The sequence below is a fragment of the Cervus elaphus genome, chromosome 31 (genome assembly GCF_910594005.1).
Source record: "Cervus elaphus chromosome 31, mCerEla1.1, whole genome shotgun sequence".
NCBI classification, from domain to species: Eukaryota; Metazoa; Chordata; class Mammalia; order Artiodactyla; family Cervidae; genus Cervus; species Cervus elaphus.
In genome coordinates this window covers 20,408,976-20,434,620 of record NC_057845.1, presented here as the reverse complement: position 1 = coordinate 20,434,620, position 25,645 = coordinate 20,408,976, and the positions used below count along the sequence as shown (strand labels likewise).

The 25,645-nt window shown below is 43.7% G+C and overlaps 1 protein-coding gene across 3 annotated transcripts in view; it reads left to right on the top strand.

Moving 5' to 3' along the window:
- Positions 1 to 25,645, top strand: part of CXADR (CXADR Ig-like cell adhesion molecule) — a 68,286-nt gene that overhangs the window by 12,855 nt on the left and 29,786 nt on the right. For all 3 annotated transcript variants that reach the window (XM_043892711.1, XM_043892712.1, XM_043892710.1), the window contains exons 2-4: positions 12,177 to 12,343; positions 17,389 to 17,593; positions 25,262 to 25,417. In XM_043892711.1, coding sequence (XP_043748646.1) covers positions 12,177 to 12,343; positions 17,389 to 17,593; positions 25,262 to 25,417 — 528 coding nt within the window. The remainder of the gene's footprint in view (positions 1 to 12,176; positions 12,344 to 17,388; positions 17,594 to 25,261; positions 25,418 to 25,645) is intronic.

Here is a 25,645-nt window from a genome sequence, read left to right as displayed (position 1 = left end):
AGTTGCCACCTGCAGTGATTTTGGAGCCCAAGAAAATAGTCTGTAACTGTTTCCATTGTTTCCCCGTCTATTTGCTATGAAGTGATGGGACCGGATGCCATGATTTTAGTTTTCTGAATGTTGAATTTAAAGCCAACTTTTTCGCTCTCCTCTTTCACTTCCATCAAGAGGCTCTTTAGTTCTTTTTCACTCTCTGCCATAAGAGTGGTGTCATCTGCGTATCTGAGGTTATTGATGTTTCTCCCTGCAATCTTGATTCCAGCTTGTGCTTCCTCCAGCCCAGTTTCTCACGATGTACTCTGCATATAAGTTAAATAAACAGGGTGAGAATATACAGCCTTGACGTACCCTTTTCCTATTTGGAGCCAGTCCATTGTCCCATGTCTGGTTCTAACTGTTGCTTTTTGACCTCCATACAGGTTTCTCAAGAGGCAGGTCAGGTGGTCTGGTATTCCCATCTCTTTAAGAATTTTCCAGTTTGTTGTGATCCACAGTCAAAGGCTTTAGCATAGTGAATGAAGCAGAAGTAGCTGTTTTTCTGGAATTCTCTATCCACATTTTTTTTCTGCCTCATATTCTGGGTAAATACTCCATGTCTCTCCTTTGTTACAGCAGAAGAAATGTCCTTCCCTCGAATCTTATTTAAAACTGTCTTATCCCTTTTTTCTGGGTCTCATTGTTTCTTTCAGTCTGAGTGTTCTGTGTATTTAACCTCCCATTCCCCTTTCCTTCTGACTTTATAAACATGCTCTACATTTCTCACTTCAAAACAACCTTTCCTTGATGACATATCACACTGCTATTTTTCTCCTACTCTTAAGAGCCAGTTCCTCAAAATAGCAGTCATTTCTGTGTCTGCTCACATACTCCACTTCTGTAGTTAGAAATATCCCTCCCCCACCTGGAGCCTTTAAGTGGAAAAAAAAAAAAAATCAGATTTGGTCTAGGTCGCCAATGAGGTCCTGATTGCCAGATCTAGTACATACAAGTCAGTGTCCTTTATTTACATAACAGATTTTGAGTTCCGTTTCTAAGGTGCTGCTCAGTGTGAGGGATAGAAGATTAAAAAACACCTTCCCAACACAATGCGAGTTCATTTCCTAGTAGGAATGACAGGTTTGGAAGACAACAGCGAGTTGTCATACTGGATACTGTTTATCGAAGGGATGATACCTAAGAATTTTACATGCATTATTGTATTTAATCTCTATGTGGAAGTAAGCATTCTTAGTGCTAATGCTCACTTTACAGTAGAAAACTCATTAATACTTAAAAGACTAGAAACTCGCTCTGCCTAAGCATTTGGTAGGGCTTCCCAGATGGCCCAGTGCTGAAGAATCTGCCTGCCAATGCAGGAGACCTGGGTATGATCCCTGTCAGGAAGACCTCCTGGAGTAGGAAATGGCAACCTACTCTAGTATTCTTGCCTGGAACATCCCATGGACAGAGGAGTCTGATGGGCCACAGTCCATGGGGTTGCAAAGAGTTGGACATGGCTGAGTGACATGCACGCATGCAAGCATTTGGTAACCTCAGTTTGAATTACAGCGCAGCTTGGACTTCAGAGCCCACGCTACTTGTAGGCAGAACTGCTTGCACAATTTAGCCTGCTCATGTTTCAGAAGTGTCTGCACTTGCTGTGAGGTCAGCCCAGACAACTGTCCCAACTGGCTTTGAGTTGTGCAGGGAGGGGAGGGGATGGGTGTTGGGGGAAGGCTCCTTGTTGGTTGCTTGCTTGATTGATGGTCTAAACTTTGGACGTATTTAGATCTGAAAGAGATAATTTAGTTTAACACCCTTAATTTATGTTTGAGCCCTGGAGAAACAACATGTCCAAAGTGATAGAGCTTTCTTGGTGACAAACTTGACAACTTGATCCTAGTCTGGTATATCTCTTGTTTTAAAAAGTGGGTCAGCCCATACTGCTGAACTACGTGCTACCTAAAATGCTGTCTTCTTGGAAATCTAGTATAGGAGGGGAATAGTGAAAATTCCAAACCTTCTTCCACCACAGTGACTGGAAGGGGGTCTAATAATGTACTCACTGTATTATTTTGTAGTGATTTTTAAAAGGAAATCTCTTAATGTCCAGGGGTGTTGACTCATAGATTTCTACTTGCAAGGTGAGTGTGGCTTGGGAGCCAATCTGCCTCGATTTGGATCTTGCTCACTTAGTAGCTTAAGTACCTCTTATCATCTCTGTTTCGTCACTGTTCAGTTGAGATAATAGTAGTAACGCCCTCAGAGTTGTTATGAGACTTGAAGGAATTAATGTGTATAAAATATTTTGAAAAGTGCCTGGCACATAATCTAACACCCATGGTGGCTCAGACAGTAAAGAATCTGCCTGCAGTGCAGGAGAGCCGGGTCCATCCCTGGGTCAGGAAGATGCCCTGGGGAAGGGAATGGCTACCCACCCCAGGATTCTTGCCTGGAAAATTCCACGGACAAAGGAGCGTGGTGGGCTACAGTCCATGGGGTTGCAAAGAGTAAGAAAGGACTGAGCAACTCACCCTGGCATGTAATAGGTACTCAGTCACTGCTCATTACTATTTATTATTATTTATCATTTATATTTAAGGTGATGGTTTCCCTGTCTCCATCTCAGTTTATTTTCTGAGCGCTTGCTTTTTGATTACTCGTTGGGGGTGGGGAGCTGAGAGTTGATTTTTCAAAAACAGCATAGAAAAGCAAAGAAGTATACCTAATGTTGTTTCTCATTGTTATTTACTTATCTGACTCTCAGTATTATTTTCTTAGCTCAACAGTACATATTAACATACTGTACTGAGTAACACATGGGAATTAACTATAATTCCATGGACAGAGGAGCCTGGTGGACTGCAGTCCCTGGGATCACAGAGAGTTGGACCTGACTGAAGGACTAACACACACTTACTTGGCATTACAGAGGGTAATTTCTACCTTCCAGTGTTTTTTTTTCTTCTTCCTGAGCAATGTTTAAAGGCCTAGTTGGAGTAGTTAACTACCCTTAAGGTATATTATGTTTTTTTTTTCTTTCCTAAAAAGAAACACTTAGTATTTAAGTAACTTTTAACATTGCTAATCCCAAAGCAGCTCCCTGGTGAGAAGGAAATTGACAGATTAGATTTAGGGTCAAGGAAATGGTCTAAATAGCTTGGCAGTTGCATTTTTGCAATATTTAAAACAGAGTTTAAAGCATCCCAGTGAGTTGCTTGCTAACCCAGACATCTGATTTGTAGTATTTGTTATCAGACATACACAACAAAATTTTACTTGTCCCAATCAACTTCTTAAACATACCACTTCCTGATTTTCCCAGTTTATTTTTTAACATAGCCCTAATGAATCGTTTTTGAGGGTTTCTGTGTTTTTATGTAAGGTTCCTGAACTCGATATTCTGAACTCAGCAATACAACTGAATATCTTCTCTATTTAAAATAGTAACCTTTATGACATTCTTTGATATTTCTCACAAAAGTCAATGTCAAATAAATTATTTGTAGAAATTGACATTAAGATCATCATAAATAACATACCCCTTTTCAAGCAACCAAAGAATTATGCCAGACCTTTGGAAAATGAAGTTAAATTACTCTTATTTTTATTCCTAGTTTCTCTTTTTTGTTAATATCTTTGGAGTGACTCCAGATATTTTGAGAAAACATGCGTAAGTGTATAACATTTTTCTCATTTTGCTTCATGTTGTTCTGGAGGTAGTTGCAAGATAGACAAGCACCTTTTTCTTCATCCCTAGTTGTGATTTTAGTGAAGTGAAAGTCATTCAGTCGTGTCCAATTGTTTGTGACCGCATGGATTATACAGTCCATGAAATTCTCTAGGCCAGAATACTGGAGCAGGTAGCCTTTCCCTTCTTCAGGGGATCTTCCCAACCCAGGGATCAAACCCAGGTCTCCCACATTGCAGGTGGACTCTTAACTGCTGAGCCACAAAAGTTGTGATTTTAGAATATTCACAAATTAAAGTTTTAATGTCATATTTCTTTCATGTTAACATAAATTTACAGGCTTCCCAAGTGGCACTAGTGATAAAGAACCCACCTGTCAATGCAGGAGATGTAAGAGATCCTTGGATGGGGAAGATCTCCCGGAGGAGAATATGGCAACCCACTCCAGTATTCTTACCTGGAGAAGCCCATGGACAGAGGAGCCCGGCAGGCCACAGTCCATGGGGTCACAAAGAGTCAGACATAACTGAAGTGACTTACACACAACGTAACTATACAGTTGAATCCATGTTAATTTCTTATCACATCTGCTAATATTTCTTGTGATGTGAATATTAAAGTAATAAGCATGAGTCTTTGCTCCTGCTAGCATACAGCCAGGCTTGCTCAGCTCCCTCTGAGCTCCATGCATCCCGAGGCGTCACTGTTCCTTTATTCTGCTAGATACACAGTCTTCCCATGGCCCTCCTTCCCATGACTTTCCCAGAAGGTTTCATGATCTTTTCTCCCATCAGCATTCCTCTTTCAAACAGCTCCTTCACTTTCAATCTGCCCGGAACTCCCACTCTGCGCTTGAACTAAGCAGTTACTTCTGAGGCAGGTCCAGGGTGTGTTGAATAAGGCTTGGAACTTGCCCTCCAGAGATGAAACCCTAGGACCCTGTTAAGCAACTGAAAGTGTGTGCTTAAGGGTGTGCATGCATGCTCAGTCGTGTCCGACTCTCTTTGTGACTCCAGAGACCGTAGCCTGCCAGGCCCCCCTGTCCATGGGATTTCCCAGGCAAGAATACTGGAGTGGGTAGTCACTTCCTCCTCCAAGGAATCTTCCCGACCCAGGGGTGGGATCTGCGCCTCGAGAGTCTCCTGGATTGGCAGATGGATTCTTTATACTCCTGAGCCTTCGAAGAAGCCCTCAGTTAAGGGTGGGAACATGTAAGCAACCACGTGCATTAGAGGTGCAGGTTGTGTAATTGTGAGCAGGAAGCAATTAACCCTGCCTGTGGGGGTCTGGGGGGAGGAGGCCCCAGGTGAGAGGCGTTCAGTGGGAGAAGGGGGGCCTTGCAGACAAGGGAAATGTGTGCAAACACAGGTGCTCCACAGTGTGGATGCACTTAATTCATCTTACCCCTTCAGTGCTTCCGCTGGTGTCTTGGCCCCTGACCAGGATGCCGTCACTGTTGTGATTTCATCTTTGATAGAAAAAGACCTTAACTTATTTTCACCTACTTTTAGCCGCACGTTGTTAATTTTTCTTCACTACTTTGAAACGGAATACCTTTCATTCGGGTAGATTCTGTTTCCTTCCTCTTACACAAAGGAACTACACACTTGTGCTGTAGTTTTTCTTTTCCTTATTTTTAAGCTGAGCACTAGAAATTTTTGCTCCGCTAAAGGAAATCAATGATAATCAAGAAGCTTTGGCTTCTAAGTCAAATGTATGTAGGGTAGGAAGTGTTGCCAAGCCCAAATTCGCTCTGCTCACCGCGTGACAGGCCAGTGAATCCAAGAGATGAGGAATTGAGGCAAAGAAAAGACTTTATTCAGGGAGCCAGCTGACTGAGAGGATGGCAGGCTAGCGCCTCAAAATAACCATCTTATCGGGGTGTGGATACCAGGTTCTTTTATAGATCAGAGATGGCAGGGGTGTGTGTGTGTGAGGAAGCGAAGTAAAAAGGCCATTAATCTTGGAAACATCTCCTAGGATAGTAAGCCTCAGGCAGGGGATGTGTTCATTTCTTCCTTCCTGCCATCCACAGGTGGACAGGGTTCTGAACAAAGGCACTCCAGTTTAACAGGCAGGCAGAGGGGCAGGAATCTCAGGGGCAGGCCATTCTGTATGATTGTAATAACAAAAGCAAGTCAAAGAAATAGTTCCAACATGGAGTCAGAATTGGCTTCTTCTCTGCAAAAGAGCGCTTCCCAAGCGGCGCTCGTGGTAAAGAACCCAGCTCCCAGTGCAGGAGTCATAAAAGACGCGGGTTTGATCCTGGGTCTGGAAGATCCCCTGGAGGAGGGCACGGCAATCCACTCTAGTATTCTTGCCTGGACAGGAGAGCCTGGGGGGCTGTGGTCCTCCTGGTCACACAGGGTCGGGCCCGACTGACTGAAGCGCCTGAGCGTGCACGCTCTGCCTCAGAAGGACGCTCGGTAAAGAGGCAGCCTCCGTCAGACAGGGCGAGTGCTCCTGATGGAGGCCTTATCCAGTCAGCCAGCCAGCCGCTGAGGCCTCCGTCACGAGCACTCGCCCTGTCTGACGGAGGCTGCTTCTTTACCGAGCGTCCTTCTGAGGCAGTGCGTGCACGCTAAGGAGCTTTGGTCACGTATGGCTCTGCACTGGATTGTTGGTTGTTGGACAGCCGTTTCTGTATTCAGGCTCTTGTTTAGTTGCTCAGTCATGTTTGATTTTGGGATCACAAGGTCCTTCTGTGTCCATGGAATTCTCCAGGCAAGAAGACTATAGGTTGCCATTCCCTTCTCCAGGGGGTCTTCCCAACCCAGGGATCGAACCCGTGTCACCTGCATCGCAGGCAGATTCTTTATCACTGAGTGATCAGGGAAGCCCTTATTCGGGCACAAAGAATACTTTCTGGGGAAGGGCCTGGCCTGAGACCAAGCTAACGTAATTGCCCTAACAGGGGGGCTTGAGCGGGGAAGGCGGTGTTGTAAAGTGTGTGGGTGCTCAGGGCTGGGGTGCACGTGGGGAGTGGGGGTACCGAGCGGCTAAAGGTGGGGAGGTGCCCGGTCATAAAGCGTGCTGAGGAGAATAAAGGTGTCTGAGCTAGCGTGGGCCCACCAGAGGTTTTCAGACCAGGAAGTGATGTAGTTTAAAAAGCTATGTGTAGTGAACACTCTGGGTGAAATACGGAGATGGTTAGAATGAAGTAGAGTGGGCGCCAGGAAGACCTCAGGCTCAGCCTATGGGAGAGATAATAGAGGCCTGAACATGTTACGGAATCCGAGCTCAGCCTGCTCCCTGCACGGCAGGAATTTGGAATTTGGAGATTAGAGAAAGCAAGCAGAAAACCAGGAGGTGTTATTTCAGTCACTGCCAAAAAGGGGCATGACACGGCTAGTTTATTTACATAGTCCAGTACTGAGCACTTCCTAACAAGACTCTGCAAACACTTACAGTTGATCATGTGTTGCATCTTTCATCACATTCTGAATATAAGGTTGAGTAAAATTGTAAGAAGGTTTGTTACATGATTTAGTTCAGAGATCATGTTTGAACTTGAAAGTAGTTTACAAGTTAAGCTATCCCTCATGTGCTGCATAAATAGAATTGGGCAGTATTAAGAATATCCAGAGACGCGACATGAGACCAAGTGTCTGCCTTTGTCTTCTACAGTGTGTGACTGATGCACGCATCAATATTGAAAAACTATGCCTCCATGCCGAGGGGCCCCTTCAGAGTTGCTAGGAAACCCAATAACTGTTTTGTACCATCCTGAGATTTTAATTCCTTTCTAGTGCAACACAATGAAGAGCAGTTGAATGTTTTAAACATTTTTGGAAAAAGAAGTACTGCAAGTCTTTAAAAGTCTGTTTAAAATTTCTTATAGCAGTATACATATTAAGGAAATCTCGTTATAAAACCTACCTTTCTTAAAATCTCTGTTGTGAAAAATAACTGCCAACAATTTGTCTATCCAGATCACTTTTATACACATGTAACTGTTTTCTAAGATACTCTTTGAAAGAGAGGTAATTTTATGTATCAAACAGGAAAGAATGGATGATACTATCATGAAAACAAAGTTACATTTCATTCTAATGATGGTACTGTCAGTGCTGAGAACATGAATTAGGAGGATTGGAACTTTTACTCAGTTTAGATGTCTCAGTGATGCCTCTTAACTTTTCAATTTGATTTTTATAAAATAAAAATTTGAAGCACAGAGTAACTAGGGTTAATTATTTATTATTAATTATTATTAATTAATTGTTTTTTCTAAAGCACATTTCATTCTTAGATATTTTGCCTCCATATTTTTGAGCTGTCTTGATTCATTTGAAGTGGAATTCTCTATCTTACATCATTTGTATGGCATTCATTCCCAGACCAATTAGATGCAGGCAACAATTATAGTAGCTGTAGATAGGAGATCTTCAAATAGCAGGACCTTCTGACAAATTAATGCTCTTTTTCAGCATTCCTAAAATTGATCAAACTTACAGTCCAGTCACCAGTTATTTTCTACTAATGTGCAAGGAACCCAGCAAGAGTTAAAAGCCACAGTTTTCCCGAACCCTGGTGGAGCTAATGGTGAATCAGGGTATACATTTAAAAAATTCCCTTAAAAATACAAGGTGGTATGGGAAGATGAGCTCACTGACGTCTGTGAAGATGAGGCAAAGACCATGGAGCCTGAGTCAACTTCACAGTAAAGTTTATAAAAGGGAAAATAAGAAAATAGTATACACTGAGTGCCGAAAGAGTGATAATACAGATAACAGGAGGTGAGCTACTTCACAGAATACCGGGACCATTCCAGGAAGACAGAAAGAAAAATCACTGTAGGCTGAAAAGTTAGCAGAATGCCTCAAGTGAATGAAGCAGGACTGGAACTGAGTTATTAGAAATGATGGAAAGTATTCATTCAGAGAATTGAATATTAATCAGGAGAATTCGCTGTAATTATACACATAAGTATCAAATCATACCACCTAAACTAGAAATGTGTACATGAAACGGAGATGGGGATAGTATGGACTTTGGGGGATGGTAAGTAGTTCATTTGGGCTGAATCAGAGATTTTGGATGGCGTATCATTAATATTTGCTGTTTAACAAACCAACCCAAACTTGAGAGGCTTTAAAACAACAGTCGCGTGTTGGTTCACAGTCCTGTCTGGGCTCAGTCCCGGGGCTGCAGGTGGCTGCTGTGGGGCCGGGCCTGTGTTCCAGGGGGGCTGTGTGTTGGGCACTTGTCACTGTTGTGCTCACACCTGAGATCTCTCTTATGTCGTGCACGTGGTGGCAGGTGGCAGGGGTCCTAGTGGCCAGAGCGGGGGCAGCAACACCTCTTGCAGCCTGGCCGCGGGAGGCTCAGCAGTACTCAGGCCACAGTCTATATTGGCCGAAAGCAAGGCCAGCCTCTCGTTTGGGGGAAGTTGTGCAGAGAGTCTGTGTCCAGTTTTTTTTGTTTGTTTTTTTTAAAATTATTTTTGGCTGTGCTGGATCTCTGTTGCTCCGTGGTGTTTTTCTAGCTGCAGCGAGCAGGGGGCTCCTCTGGTTGCGGTACGCTGGCTTCTCGTGGGGGCTGCTCCTGTTGCGGAGCTCAGGTTCCGGGGCCCGTGAGCTCGGCAGCTGCGGCTCCCGGGCTCCGAGCGCAGGCTCAGCAGTTGCGGCACCGGCCTTAGCTGCCCTGCAGCATGTGGGTCTTCCCAGGCCAAGGATCAAGCACATGTCTCCTGCGCTGGCAGGCAGAGTCTTTACCCCTGAGCTGCCAGGGAAAGCATGCGTTCGGTTTTAGCTTGCTGTTTGATGAGTGCACTTGAGTGTAATAAAAGCTTAGGGTGGTGCATGAACATAAATGGTCTTGTATGTAACTTGACTTTCATTCTCAAATCTATTGGCTTCAGCCTTACTAACATTTTATTACAGCTGATAATCCATGTGTATTAAGCCTCTGGTAAGGGCTAATAGGAAGGATCGTATAATGGCTAATAATACAATTCTTCATTTTGGTTTGTTCTTTTGGAATGTATCATTTAAAAACCAGCAATGAAATCATCATTATGGAGAATTAGGACTGGATTTACTTTTAATTTTGCCCTGTGTTTATTTTTACAGTGTGATCAGGGAGAAGGTGGGTAGAGAGGAGAGAGGAAGGCCCCATATATCATCATCTTAGCACCTGGGGCCCCTTCCAGGTCATCTTTCAGCCCTGAAAGGGTTGGGTGATGCAGAGGTCGAAGTGGTAGAGCTGCTAAACAGAGACCAGTGTGTGCATTTGAAACTTCAGATCTGTATTCGTTACACATTTGACTTTACACATAACAAAATTTTGGGTTATCACAGGGAAAACATACAGTGACAGACTGGTGCTGTGCAAACTTTTATAGTGTAAATAGTAAGAAAAAAAATTAAGTTTTGTGTGATGGTTCATTTACAGACTGAATTTATGTTAAATTGTTGGCTGTTCAAACTGCAGTCTTACTATAAGTAGTGAACAGACCTATTTTTATGTGTGAATTAATTAAACTGGATTTTTTTTTTCCCTCACAGGTAAGAAAGAGCATCATTATATTCATAGTTTGTTCCATCTTTTATGCATGTAATAGATACTGGTTTTGTTACAGTAAGTTATTAACCCCTTTACAAGGAGGAGACTTTTTTTCAGTTCTTATGGGATTGTACTGAGTTTAAACCATCTCAGAATCAGTCAGAAGAAACTATGCTGGAATTTTTATTTGGGGCTCTGGACATCTATTTTTGCTTTTAGAGAGTTTTTAAATATTGCTATTCAGCATTAATTCTCTTAGTAATCTAAGTGGAAGTTTCATAGGATACAAATTTCAAAATAATTTATAGAATTTTAAGATAATTTTAATTATATAATAACTGACTTTTTCATAAGGGAAATAGGAAGAGAAAAAGTAAGAAAGGTCTTAAAGATAATATTGAGGTCAACCTTTTGGTATGTTTAAAGCTATATAAATTGACAATGTTTCTTCTTTTGAATTGTCATCAAAATTTATTGCTTAGAAATTTTTTTTAATTAATTTTAATTGGAGACTAATTGCTTTACAGTGTTGTGGTGGTTTTTGCCATACGTTGACACGAATCAGCCACAGGTGTACACGTGTCCCCCATCCTGAACCCCCTCCCGCCTCCCTCCCCATCCCATCCCTCAGGGCTGTCCCAGTGCACCGGCTTTGAGTGCCCTGTTTCACGCATCAAACGTGGACTGGTGGTCTGTTTCACATATGATAATATACATGTTCCAGTGCTATTCTCTCAGATCATCCCTCCCTCGCCTTCTCCCACAGAGTCCAAAAGTCTGTTCTTTATATCTGTGTCTCTTTTGCTGCCTCGCATATAGGGTTGTCATTACCATATTTCTAAAGTCCATATATATGTGTTAATGTACTGTATTGGTGTTTTTCTTTCTGACTTACTTCACTGTGTATAATAGGCTCCAGTTTCATCCACGTCATTAGAGCTGATTCAAATATGTTTTTTTAATATTCCATTGTGTATAAGTACTACAACTTTCTTATCCATTCATCTGCTGATGGACATCTAGGTTGCTTCCATGTCCTGGCTGTTGTAAACAGTGCTGTGATGAACACTGGGGTACACGTCTCTTTCAATTCTGGTGTCCTCGGTGTGTATGCCCAGCAGTGGAATTGCTGGGTCGTGTGGCAGTTCTGTTTTCAGTTCTTTAAGGAATCTCCACACTGTTCTCCATAGTGGCTGTATTAGTTTGCATTCCTACCAACAGTGTAAGAAAGTTCCCTTTTCTCCATACCCTCTGCAGCACTTACTGTTTATAGACTTTTTGATAATAGCCATTCTGACCTGCGTGAGATGGTACCTCATTGTGGTTTTGATTTGCATTTGTCTGATAATGAGTGATGTTGAGATTTTTTTCATGTTTGTTAGCCATCTATATGTCTTCTTTAGAGAAATGTCTGTTTAGTTCTTCGGCCCATTTTTGATTGGGTCATTTATTTTTATTGCTTAGAAATATTTTTAAGCATTCAATAAAAGTCACCAAATCAAATTTAATAAAAATTTGGAATTACAGAAGCCTGGACACAAAAAGTGTCAAAGTTCATCAGCACATGCCCAGTGATGGGAATTCCAAGTGTGTTTTTGGCACCATGGCAAGCGTGAATTAATGTGGCCTTGAATTAGACTGATGTAACTGACCTTTCAGAGACTCTAGCCAGGTTCAGTTTTAAACAGCTGCCTGGATAATAAAAATCCTCTGCTGGGTTCTTCCAACTCATGTGAGATTGCTGTTATTCCAAATAATAGTGGGAAGTTTCCAGTGCTCTGAAATGAAATTGTATTGAATAGGATGGGTATTAGTATTTCTATTTCTGCAGAGGCGCACACGCACAAAACGGGACCGCTGAGTTGGCGTTTCATTCCTCTGGTCCCCAGTAAAGTCCTTTTTCCCCCACACCTTGTGGTCCCTCTGAACAGTCGAGGCGTCCTGAGGGTGCTGCCAGCCTGGGAGCAGATGCTCAGTCCATGTGTGTTTCATTTTCTAGATTTCACCAGAGGTTTGAGTATCACTACTCCTGAACAGATGATTGAAAAGGCCAAAGGGGAAACTGCTTACTTGCCATGCAAGTTTACGCTCAGTCCGGAAGACCAGGGGCCGCTGGACATCGAGTGGCTGCTGTCACCAGCGGATAACCAGAAGGTGGATCAAGTGGTAAGTGCTGCTCACTCGGCAGATGTTGGGGCAACCTGTGTTTGGGGTCTGTCACTGTGTTGATACTGTAGGTGGGGGGACACGGGGAGCTGTGAAGAAAGCCTGAGACTTCCTCGGCTTGCAGCGTAGGGGAGAAAGGCAGATGCTTGGAGAAAAGGCACCCTGATGTAGTGGAGTGAAATCCTCAGATTTCAGAGGAAGGAAAGGTCACCAGACTTCTTACACTGGGCTGCAAGGGAGAAGGCGAGCTTGAGAAGGTTCTGAAAATCTGGCCTTGGAAGTGTGTGTGGCCCAGGGGCCGTGGGAGGCGTGTACAGAGCAGGCATGTTAGTCTGCAGGGAAGTGCGTGACATGTCGGGGGGTGCCGGGTAAACTGGACGTTGGGAGAGCTTAGATAGAAGTGAATTTCCAAGTTTCACACAAGGATTCCGTCACCAGTATAAGGGTCAAGTCTAACAGAGGAGTGAAGGTACATATCATTACAGTCTCTTTTCCATATTTTTGCAAATTAAATATCCTTTATGTTGAATGCCTTAAAAAACAAAATAGCAGTTGGCCCTCCAGATCTGTGAGTTCTGCATTGGTGGATTAAACCAATTATGAATTGAAAACATTCAGGGAAAAAAAACATTCCAGAATATTCCAGACAGCAAAACTTGAACTTCCCACATGCCAGCAATAATTTACATAGCATTTACATTGTATTAGGTATTCTAGATAAAGGTAATCTGGATAAAGTATATGGGATAATGGATAAGTGACCTCAGATTTCAGAGGAAAGAAAGGTCACCAGACTTAGAGAAGGCTTCAAGGAAGAAGAGGAGCTTGAAAATGTTCTGAAAATCTGGCCTTGGAAGTGTGTGTGGCCGGGGGCATGGGAGATGAGTAAGGAGCAGGCATGATAGCCCGCAGGAATGTGCATGACATGTTGGGGACACTATCATACGTCATCTAGATAAAGATGTGGGAGGAAGCATATACTTTACCATCTCATACGTACGTCAGACTTCCCTGGTGGCTCAGTGGTAAAGAATCCGCCTGCTAATGCAGGAGACACAGGTTCGATCCCTGGATCAGGAAGATTCCCCTCGAGAAATGGCAACACCTGCTCCAGTATTCTTGCCTGGGAAATCCCATCTTCAGAGGAGCCTGGTGGGAAACAGTCCTTGGGGTCGCAGAAGAGTTGAATACGACTTTAGCGACTAAACAACATATGTACACCCTCTTATTTGAGGGAGCTGAGTATCTGTGAATTTCAGCATCTGAGGGAGGGAAGGGGGAAAGGCAGGAGGTCCTAGAACCACACCCCCCCCACCCCATCGTTACCTAGGGATGACTGTCTTGTTACAGAATTTTTTCTAGTTACACCTTAACAGGGACCTAATGTAGAAAACCCCATTACTCTGTGACCCATAATCAGAGGCATTTTTATAAAGGTGATTAAGGAACTAAATAATTAAAGCAAGCTTGGTCAGTGAAGGCAAGATAAAAGTGGAAGGGTTTTTATAAGCTGTTCTCTTATGTGCTATTCTGTAAGACAAGCTCAAGACTTTCTGTTAGTCACCAGTTTCCATTAACCCTGTGGGGTGTGATTTCAGCCCCGTCTACAAATAAATGTATCACACTTTTAACGGTACCGTAATATTTCACTTCATTTAGAATGCTTCATATTAGCTTTGCCTAACATACTTAAAAATAAGTCAATGTTAACAAATACTATTAAACCAGGGAGAGAAAAAGAAGTTCAAATATTTGGAGTAATATTGTACTATATATATATTTAGAAGGGAAATTTTTACTTGTTGTCCATATTACAAAAAAGGGGTTATCCAGGCAGTTAGTGGCGGAATCACTGCAGTTAGGTAATTAACTGTTTTTGGCAAATACAAGTAGTGTGCCCATGATGTTTTTGTGAAGGAAAAAATTAAGGTGCTTTCCCGAGTTGTAAATGGCTGGGGCCACTCCCTCCAAGGATAGATCTCTACCCTGATTCTGATATGAGAACTTCCTTCTCTCCCCGAAGGAAAAGAAATTGAGCCCGACTCCTGTCTACTCAGCCCAGATACCCTGCCCCGCTCCCATCTTGCTCTTCATCCCTCCCCTCTTTCCATGACCGTGCCAACTCCCTGACCTCAGGCCTGAGCCCCTGCACGCCCCTCATTCCTTTGCCAGTGAAGTACCCACCTCCTTTAGAACCCAGGACTCTGGTTCCATGGTTAAGATATGAGAATGGAGAGCCCAGATCCTGGCTTAAGGCCCAGGGGTGAAGCCCTGTGACAAGGTGCCTCTTGAGACCAAAAATGCCGGTGTGTCCTGCAGCCTTGGGTTTCCACCCAGGGAAGGAGAATCCAGGGACTTCTGAGCTAAGTGGAGGCCCAGCCTCACTGTCCACAGGACCTGGGAGACAGATGTGATCATGGGTGCTGGGCTGAAGTGTCCATTTCTGGGTTAAGACACCTAGCTTCTGACCTAAAGCACAGTAAATAAGGCCACAAGAAAGAAGGGTTAGGGAGAGATTGATGCAGAGGAGGACGCGTGCATAGAATTACACCTGTATTAGAACGCTTGCTAAATCCTTCTTATAATATTTTTAAGCTAGCAGGCAGTGTGATGGGGGCCTGGGCTGGAGAAATTTCCCTGCTCATTCCCTGTGTGATCTCTTTAATCAGCAGTTATGATGTACTTAGGCACTTACCGTGTGCTGGGCTGGACAGGGTTTTATATGCTTTAATTATATATACTTACTTAAGTCGTAAAACAACACTCCAGAATGAAGATCATTATACATGCGAGGAGGAGGAGAAGGAGGCCCAGAAATTTAAGGAGCATGCCCAGGGTCACGTAGCTGGCAACAGACACAGCGGGGCTTTTGAGCCCAGATCTCTCCGACTACTCCCTCCCACCCCCCGCCCCGACCCCATCTATATTATCTTTTGCAGTATCATGTACTGCCTCCCATATTTCACAAGCCTCTGTTTTCTCATATGTGAACTAAGAACAGGTACACCTGCTTCTCAGGGTTGTGATAAGAATTTTCTGAAAGTACTGTATGCTTTAGTGTTCTCTGAGTCTATAAGCCATACAGAAATGTTCATGCAGGCAGCCTGCGATGCCAGACCGGATGGATCTGGTTTCCATCGCAGCTTTATGACCAAGAGAGTTGGCCTGTGACAGCCACTGCCTTCTGCAGGGTTAAAAGGTTAAATGTGGATCGTGCCTCCATCCCCATTGGGCTGTAAAGAGGAATCAAAATTGCCTGGTACATGTTACTTCCCCATTTCTTAGCTGCTGTTTATAAAATTGTTTTCATGAGAACATGACCAAGTTCGTTTACAAAAATGACAGCGAAGACAGATTTGTCAGGCCCTCCTTGAAAGGCTGGGCTTCCAGGTGGCTCAGTGGTAGAGAATCCGCCTGCCAATGCAGGAGACTCCACTTCGATCCCTGGATCAGGAAGATCCCCCTGGAGAAGGAAATGGCAATCCACTCCAATATTCTTGACTGAGAAATCCCACGGACAGAGGATGCTGGCGGGCTATGGTTCATGGGTTCACAAAGAGTTGGACATGACTTAGGGATTGACAACTAGGGACTCCTAGAAAGGCGTGTGTGTGTGTGTGTGTGTGTGTGTGTGTGTGTCAGAATGAGGGATTCAAAGTATTATGGGTTGAGCTTCCTGGCTTTTCACAACAAGAGAGTCCATAGGTTAATACAGAGGAAGATACACTTAAGGAGTTCTCAGTACTGCTATTGACAGGTGGATGTAGGCAGAGATGGAGTAGATAAAGTGATGGCTTGTGTTTACAGAGCAAGTCAGCTGTGGACCCTTCAACTGCTTTTATTTACTTAGCAAGCTGATATTGAGTGCTTCCTCAGTGCTGACTCTTAATATATAAGCAAAAGATCTTTAGTGAATTAGGAGCGGGATCAACATGGTCCTCATTAGGAGGTGATGAAAGAAAACCCAAGTCTGTGCTCTGGAGAAATTCCTACACATACTGCTGATTCTGATCTTACTGAACATAGGAGATAAAAGGTCTGTAGGACATATGCTACAGTTTTCTGATTACTATTTAAGTTTGGTACTATTGCTTTTTGACCCTTGGGTCTCAGATGACCAGAATGAAGGACTTCATGAGTGAATAAAATGTATAATGTATTTAATTTTCAGTTCAACTCACTCACTCACTTGTATCCAACTCTTTGTGACCCCATGAATCATAGCACACCAGGCCTCCCTGTCCATCACGAACTCCTGGAGTCTACTCAGACTCATGTCCATCGAGTCGGTGAGGCCATCCAGCCATCTCATCCTTTGTCATCCCCTTCTTCTCCTGCCCCCAATCCCTCCCAGCATCAGGGTCTTTTCCAATGAGTCAACTCTTCGCATGAGGTTAATCCCTTCTTGGGGTGTAGTGGTGGTGGTTGATAACCCGATTTTATACAGTTGATTGGTGTACTTCTTTCTCTGAGGCAGCTGAGAAGCAGAGTGTATAAGAATTCACAAACCCACGCTCTTGTGGGTCTCCCCAAACGGCTCGCGTAGAGGGCTGTATTTAATCATGTCGGGTCTTGCTTTCCCGTCTGTAATGACCGCGTGTGACCATACTTAAGGGTCATAGTGGCCTCTTTCTGTTTTCTTGAGAGCTCATTTGGAGATTCTAGTAGGAGAGCACAGCTACCCATTATACCCTTGACTGAAGACCGGTCCTCCTCTGTTGGGGAAGGTCTTCATCTTCCAGCGAGTGTGCCGCTTTGGGAGGGGCGCTCCTGGAGTTGTGAGGGAGGAAGGGGCTAATCTAGCAGCCAGATCAGCTGAATCAGCCCCGGCGATCAGTGGGCTGACAGATGTTGCAAACAGACCGCCCTCACATCCTTCTTCCGTTTTCTTAACCTGTGGTGTGAATAATTGTAGATTCCTCAGGATATTGTGTTCTTTTCTTTTGGATCCTACAGTACTGTGCTGTATCCAGAACTCCTTTAACAAGACAGGGAGTTCGCTTGCTTGCTTGTTTTCTCTTTGTCTTATTTTGGCTTTCTTTCAGATTATTTTATATTCCGGAGACAAAATTTATGATGACTACTATCAAGATCTGAAAGGACGAGTACATTTTACAAGCAACGATCTCAAATCTGGTGATGCTTCAATAAATGTGACAAACTTACAGTTGTCAGATATTGGCACATATCAGTGCAAAGTTAAAAAAGCTCCTGGTGTTGGAAATAAGAAGATTCAGCTGACAGTTCTTGGTAAGTTATTTGTATCAGTGTTAATTATTAACAGGGTAAGGGATCACAGTACTATAGGAGCAGCATTTATGTGAGATAAAACTTAGAATTCTAGAGTAGTAAGTTTAAATGTTTGACATACTGTCCTCAAATAGCATAAAACATAGAGCTGGCATTTTTTTTTTTCATAGAAAAAGTAAGTGAACAGCTTCTTCGTGAAGTTCATGAAAGCATTTGAAAGTGAACGAAGGAGTCCTGTGATACGGGAGATGAACCCTAAGGCAGGAGAGGGGATCCAGACTTTGTGCCTTGGTCTCAGGTTTGCCCTGGGAATTAAATAAAACCCCTTCATTTCCTGGGCCTCAGCCGACATTTTTGAAACATAAAAATAATTATCATTAAATCTCTATGCAGTCTCATTCACCTTAAAATTGTGATGTGTGCTTTAAGCTTTATCAAACCACATGTCCCAAGGAATAAGTGAGATTTCTATGATGAATAGTTGGAGTATTTAGAGTAGAGGAGATGGAATATGGTAGCTGGAATATTGAATTGGGGTAAGGCCATTAGACCTCGGACAGTCCTTTGACCTCCCTGAACATCACGATTTTTTCATCCTTAAAAGTAAGGAGGTTAGACAGATGCCCACTAGGACGTAGCTCTCCAGGACAGTTAAGAAGGAGAATAAGTATAAACTGCTTTGTGAAGATCATAGACTGAAAAGTTTATTATCCTTCTCCAGATTCTGTGGTCATGCACAAGCACCCTTAAGCCCTGCAAACTGAGAAACTCTGAAAGGTATTGCTCAGAAATATACTTCTAAAACCTTGCTGTGGTAGCTTTGCCCAAAAGTACAATGAGCTGCCATGTAGAAAATCTCAACAGTCTGGCACTATTATATGACAGTAAATTCCCATGTGACCTAAGGTGTCAGGTTTCAGGGACACTTGGGGACCCACTTTACATCAGAAATGCTGATTGCTGGAATTGTCTTCCATATCCCTGGAAAGAACTCATCTACACAAGTCTCCCTCACATCAGCTTCTACCTTTTGTTCCTTTTAATTTAGAGAACTGAGCAGGGGTTAAGTGTGTTGGATTCCAGACTCACGTAGAGCAGGTCAGTTCAGTCGCTCAGTCATGTCCGACTCTTTGCGACCCCATGAACTGCAGCACGCCAGGCCTCCCTGTCTATCACCAACTCCCAGAGTTCACCCAAACCCATGTCCATCGAGTCGGTGATGCCATCCAGCCATCTCATCCTCTGTCATCCCCTTCTCCTCCTGCCCTCAATCTTTCCCAGCATCAGGGTCTTTTCCAATGAGTCAACTCTTCACATCAGGTGGCCAAAGTATTGGAGTTTCAGCTTCAGCATCAGTCCTTCCAATGAACACCCAGGACTGATCTCCTTTAGGATGGACTGGTTGGATCTCCTTGCAGTCCAAGGGACTCTCAAGAGTCTTCTCCAACACCACAGTTCAAAAGCATCAATTCTCCGGTGCCTAGCTTTCTTTATAGTCCAACTCTCACATCTATACATGACCACTGATAAAACCATAGCCTTGACTAGACGGACCTTTGTTGGCAAAGTAATGTCTCTGCGTTTTAATATGCTGTCTAGGTTGGTCATAACTTTCCTTCCAAGGAGTAAGTAAGTGTCTTTTAATTTCATGGCTGCAATCACCATCTGCAGTGATTTTGGAACCCAAAAAAGCCAGTAGAGACTAATTATTGTGCATCCCAGCAACAACTCCCAGGGTTGTGGTTGATAAGGCAGTCTTCTGGAAACATCATCGAGGGCATTCTGGTAAGAGGCACTCCATGCTGAGTGGAACTCATTCAGAATATGTCTATGGTATGAAAGCAAGTGAACCTGAAGAGGAACTGGGAAAGGCAATATGGTAACATTGGAAATTCTAGCCTTTTGTGTCTACATTCAGCAAACATGGAGTTGCCTTTCTTTTTTATAAATGTGGGAGCTGGTAAAAGTTTAATAACTTGTCTGAACTCTTACCTGAAATTATAACCTGAGTGTATCTTCTTTGGGACTTCCCTGGTGATTTCAGATGGTAAAGAATCTGTCTACAGTGCAGGAGACATGGGTTGGATCCCTGGGTTGGGAAGATCCCCTGGAGGAGGGAATGGCTACCCACTCCAGTGTTCTCGCTTGGAGAATCCCATGGACAGAGGAGCCTGGGGGGCCACAGTCACTGCTTTCCAGGAAGTGTTGAGTTAGGAAATATGTGGAATTTTAACTGGTTCCTGAGGTACCAAGCAGATTATACATATTTGTCAGAATTACTGTGGAGTCCCTGTTTGATGGGGGCAGGTACACTGGGAGGGATGTGATTGGCACATGTTCCCGAAAGAGGTGTGGACAGATACTCTGTGTATCTGTGTGTGTGTGAGAGAGAGAGAGAGAGAGAGATCTCGTGGGGACTGTCGCAGACTCTGGCCAGGCACACCTGAGGCGGCAGCCTTGACTGTTGGGCAGGAGGGATGGCCTTTTACATTAAACCCCACACCTCTGACATCTTCCTCCTCGGCCTGGATGGCTGGGAAGCACTGACACTAACTGCGTTTGTTCGCTCTGTGTGGGATCACCGTGGCCAGGCAAGCCCTGGTGTCAAACCAGGGCGGGAGGTAGAGACTGAACGAGGGGTGAGGGGAGAGAGGGGCCAGTGGTGGCTAAAGGGGGAAGCGGGGATGACCTCTGACCTGCTGAGACTGTCTCAGAGCCAGAGGAGAATTTCTCCATCTCTCCTCCATGTTTTCAGATGAGCCAGGACCACTGTGGCAGAAGACACTAGAAGTTCTCTTAAAAGTGAGAGCTGGATAGAAACTTAGTTTGTTTGCTTTTTTCCTGAAAATACTGCTTAGGCAGTCCGGAGGAAAGGTTAAACAAAGTGCTTTATAGAGACCAGACTGTGCAGCCTCTGAGCTTCACTCTCAGAGGCTCGGCCTGATACTTTGATTTGCTTGTCCAAAATCTGTAGATGCCACCATGGCGTCCCCATAGTAATGAAAACTTGTTCGGGGCCTTCCCTGGTGGTCCAGTGATTAAGACCCCAAGCTCCCAATGCAAGGGTCGTGGCTTCGATCCCTGGTTGGGGAACAAAGATCAGCATGGCACAGCCAAAAAACAATTAAAAAAAAAAGAAAGCTTGTTCAGAGCTCTGGGTGTGTACAGACACAAAGGGGGATGGCTGTTAGCTGTCTGGGTATGAGGGGTGGTGTGTTACTGTTCCATGCTCTGTTGCTAGGGCCCACCCTACTCTTTCAGATGCGCCAACTGTACATGTGGATGCTACTCAATAAAGGAGCTAGACAGGGGTGATGATGACAAGGGTTAGTATGGGGGCTGCTCACTGCTAGCACCTTCCCTGGGAACTCCAGAAAAACCTGTTACTGGGACCCTTTTGGTGTAAATAGACTTGGCTATTTTGGTGTATATGGTGTACTCAGATTGCACCCGCACCATGAGAGGGGCATGTGCAGGGATTCAGTCAACACTGGGATTTATTTGTTTTTTTTTTACTTTTTATTCTGAAATAATTTTGGTTTTACAGACAAGTTGCAAAACTAGCAGAAAGTTCATGAAAGTGTACCCATTACCTAATTTTTCCTAATGGTAACATTTTGCAAAATCATAATACGACTACTAAAACCAATAAGTTAGTATTGAAGCTATACTGTTAACTATGGGCTTAGTTTGAATTTCACAGCTTCCCATTAATGCCCTTTTGTACCCGGGTCAAGTCAAAGGTCCATGCTGAACTGATGTCCCCTTTAGTCTGCTCAAGTTAATGTCAAGGGGCACATGTTGTTCTGCCTTATTGTTAACCATGATCACTTGGTTTAAATTTTATCTGATAGATTTCTCCATTATAAAATTACTAATTTTCCCTCTGGGACTGAAAAATACCACCCCCCCTCCCAAATCCCCAATACCAGCTCTTTGTATATAAAATAAAAGTTTGAAAACGTAAAAAAAATCCCAGTGGAAGAGCCACTTTGAGACTTTGCAAATATCCTTTCACCTCAAACTTTTTGCCTATTGATTTTTAGCATCTATGCATGGATTTCACCAGAAGTCAAGGTATTTTGAATGAAGCAAAAATACTATTCCTGGGTGGATGATATGATGATAAAAGTATATCCTGTCCCAAACAGAGATTTAGAGTATTTTCTGTAGTCTGAGGTAGTGGGCCCCTAGCTTGGAGGGATGATGATATAACACACAGATGGAACACAGCATTAGTAAATTGGTGGGATCCCAACCAAGTGCAAGTTGAAAGTCATAGATCTTTAGCTGAGAAGGATTATTTATTGGTTTTGTCACTGAACATGGTGACCGATGTTCTGAGGACAATGACTGGGTATCCTGGAGCCCCAGACTGAAGAAATGTTAGATGATAAAACTTGATCTTTGTTCCCCTTCTGGTTTTGTCTTTCAGTCCAGCAAGGTGCCATGGATTAAGAGTTAATCTTCCCTATATTGGGATGGGTAAAATTATAATATGGTTAGTGGTTGGGGTTGCCATGTAAAAGACTTGCCCTTTCTCCTCCCTTTGGAAAGCAGGTAGCCACCCCTAGGCAGGGTTTCCCAGGTGTCACTAGTGGTAAAAAGCCTGCCCGCCAATGCAGGAGACATAAGAGACTCGAGTTCAGTCCTTGGGTTGGGAAGATGCCCTGAAGGAGGATATGGCAACTCATTCCAGTATTTGCGCCTGGAGAATCCCATGGACAGAGGGGCCTGGTGGGCAACAGTCCATGGGGTTCACAGAGTTGGACGTGACTGAAGCAGCTTGGCACACCTGCACGCTTAAGCGACACTCACTCAGACCTAGTGTTGGTAAAATCTTGCTCTGTTTATGGAGTATCTTGAAATCTCAAACTCAGTGGAACCCTGACTTCCTGAGCAGCTGCTGTAAATAACTGCCCATTATTGGATATGTTTGGGAGAAGGACATTTTCAGTAGAAAAAAAGTTTAGGGTTAGAATGCTGTATTACCAATAGATGGCTTGATGTCCAAAGCATTGCTTCAATATCTCACTTACTGCTAGTCTGTGTAATAAAGGATTTATTGGTAGTCTGAAAAAATGAAGAACAAGACTCATTTCATTGAAGACTCAAAGGATGAAATACTTGTGCAAAACTGATTCAGAAGTCCAAATGATGTAGTGTCCAGGGCAACTGATAGATGTGAAAAAGAAACAGATTTGCTTAGGAAAATCAACAATGCAGTTAAATGCATCTGTTGATCCTTATTAAAAAGTGTAAGTTGTAACAGACAAAGGGGAGAAATCCAATTAAAATTTAGAATCATCAAGAAATGTGTGAAGTGAGACCATGATGAATACCCTTAGTTAAAGAGGCCCCACTGGGTATGACAGATCCTGTCAGCCAGATTTGGAAAACAGTTTGACATTTTCTTATAGAGTTAAACATTCACTAACCTGATGTGAAAGAGGAAAACATATAACAGCACTTAACAAGCAGCGTTGTTTATAACAGTGCAAAACTGTAAAACCCATTCACATTTATTCTTAGTAGTGAAAAAATAAAAGCCCAACCAGGACTTGAAAGACTCAACAAAGGAAAAAGCAGTCCTGCTGTTGATCAGACTGGGAGGGTGGCTGCAGGTAGTCAGGTCGAGGGTCTCTGGGAAGGTTGCTCTCCCAAGGGGGTGGAGCGATGGTAAACTCCAGCCTGCAGCTGTCTGCTCACTGTTGCCCCCGGAGACACACGCACTGCTCCTCCTGCACTGCGGGGACTCAGGTTGCTGGATTGTCCTCATCTCCAGTTTAATCTTCGCTTCTCCTAATCCTGCCGCAGAAACGGCGTCAGACTCAGAACTGGTCTCTGCTCTTGAAGACTCTTCTCCGGACCTTCAGACTCTCACGCTGCCTTTCCAGTGACATGCCACCGTTTCTCACGGTGCCTCCCCCCCGGTCCATCTGATTCCCGCTGACCTCACACCCGCTCCTGGTCTAACTGGACTTTGGTAGTAACCCCCAGACAGAATCAGTGTTCATCAGTATCTGAATGAACAAGCAAATGTATGTTACAGTCAATGGGATCCAACTCAACAATAGGAAAGGACAACTGATATATATACAACAACATGGATCAATTGGATCAATCTCAAAATGAAGAGGAATTAAAGAGCCTCTTGATGAGGGTGAAAGAGGAGAGTGAAAAAGCTAGTTTAAAACTCAACATGCCAGAAAACTAAGATCATGGCATCCGGTCCCATCACTTCACGTCAAATAGAAAGGGAAAAAGTGGAAGCAGTGACAGATTTTATTTTCTTGGGTTCCAGAATCACTGTGGATGGTGACTGCAGCCAGGAAATTCAGACAGTTGCTCCTTGGAAGGAAAGTTATGACAAACCTAGACAGCATATTAAAAAGCAAAGACATTATTTTGCCGACAAAGGTCCATCTAGTCAAAGCTGTGGTTTTTCCAGTAGTCACGTATGGATGTAAGGGTTGGACCATCAGGAAGGCTGAGCACCAAAGAACTGATGCTTTCAAACTGTGGTGCTGGAGAAGACTCTTTGAGAGTCCCATGGACAGCAAGGAAATCAAACCGGTCAATCCTAACGGAAGTCAACTCTAACTCCATTGAAAGGACTGATGCCGAAGCTCTAATATTTTAGCCACCTGATGCAAAGAGCTGACTCACTGGAAAAGACTCTGATGCTGGGAAAGATTGAGGGCAGGAGGAGAAGGGGGCGACACAGTCTAAGATGGTTAGATAGCATCACCGACTCAATGGACATGAAGTTGAGCAAACTCCAGAGATGGTGAACAAAAGAGGAACCTGGCGTGCTGCAGTCCATGGGGTCACAAAGAGTTGGACATGACTGAGCAACTGAAAAACAGTAACAGAAGCCTTATGATGAATAAAAGAAGCAAATGTACATACTGTGTGTTTCATTTATGTGACTCACAGAGAAGCAGAAGCAACCTATAGCGGTGATGCAGTTCAGCAAGAGGGTATGAGCTGCCGGGGTGTTAACTAGCATTGAGGCGGGTTGCATGTAATGGAGCTATTAGCAGCTGCTCTAAACAGTACCCCAGAGAGACCTGGAGCATAATCTCAGAACTGCCTTTTTATAACACTGCTCTCTGGGCGGGCTTGGATTGCTGTAACTGGAATGTAATCGGCCCTTGCTGCTCTTATGTGAGTTGTCCCTTCTATCAGCATACCTTATCATACACCCCCTGTTGTGGGCTAACAGAAGGATGTCACAGTGCACACACACTCCAAGAGGACTGCATACTCCCGGAAAACTATGCTTCCTGTCGAGGTCCAAGTAGAAGAACAGGTTTAGGACTGGAGGGGAAGCTCCTTGGGCCTGAAGTAGGCCAGGCCGCAGCATTCTTGCTTCTTTCAGATGTGCCCCGTGGGATGGAGGGGCACAGACCCGCGTCTGAGCTGCTGCCTGGCCTCTTATGCAGTGGCTGCTTGCCTGAGCTCATTCTCGCATGTTCTGTGCCGGATGCAGCTAAGGAAACTGGCCTTGGCAACCTGTTTTAATCTTTCAGTCTTGTCCACTCCAAACCCAGGACCGCTGCTCTTGATTTAGCGGTTTGCGACATGCTATGTTTGTTTAAATCATCATTAGAAATATACATTCTGTTTTCCTGTATAAACTTATAACTTAATGTCTTTTCTTAGTTAAGCCTTCAGGTACAAGATGTTACGTTGATGGATCAGAAGAAATTGGAAATGACTTTAAACTCAAATGTGAGCCCAAAGAAGGTTCTCTCCCTCTACGATATGAATGGCAGAAGCTGTCCGACTCACAGAAACTGCCCACCTCCTGGTTACCAGGTACTGCTCATTATACAGCTTGATTCTGTGCCATTGATTTGAACTTCAGCCTAGTAGGATTTGTGCACAGATGTATAGATTTTTTAATCCCCAATTCTTCCCTTTCCTAGACAGGGCAATCAGGATTCTAAGGGAATTAGTGTTTTATAATGACAACTTGGTGTCACGTAGTATAAATGAAGAGACATTTTATAACTGTTTAGGATATTATCATTGATTTCTTTGGTG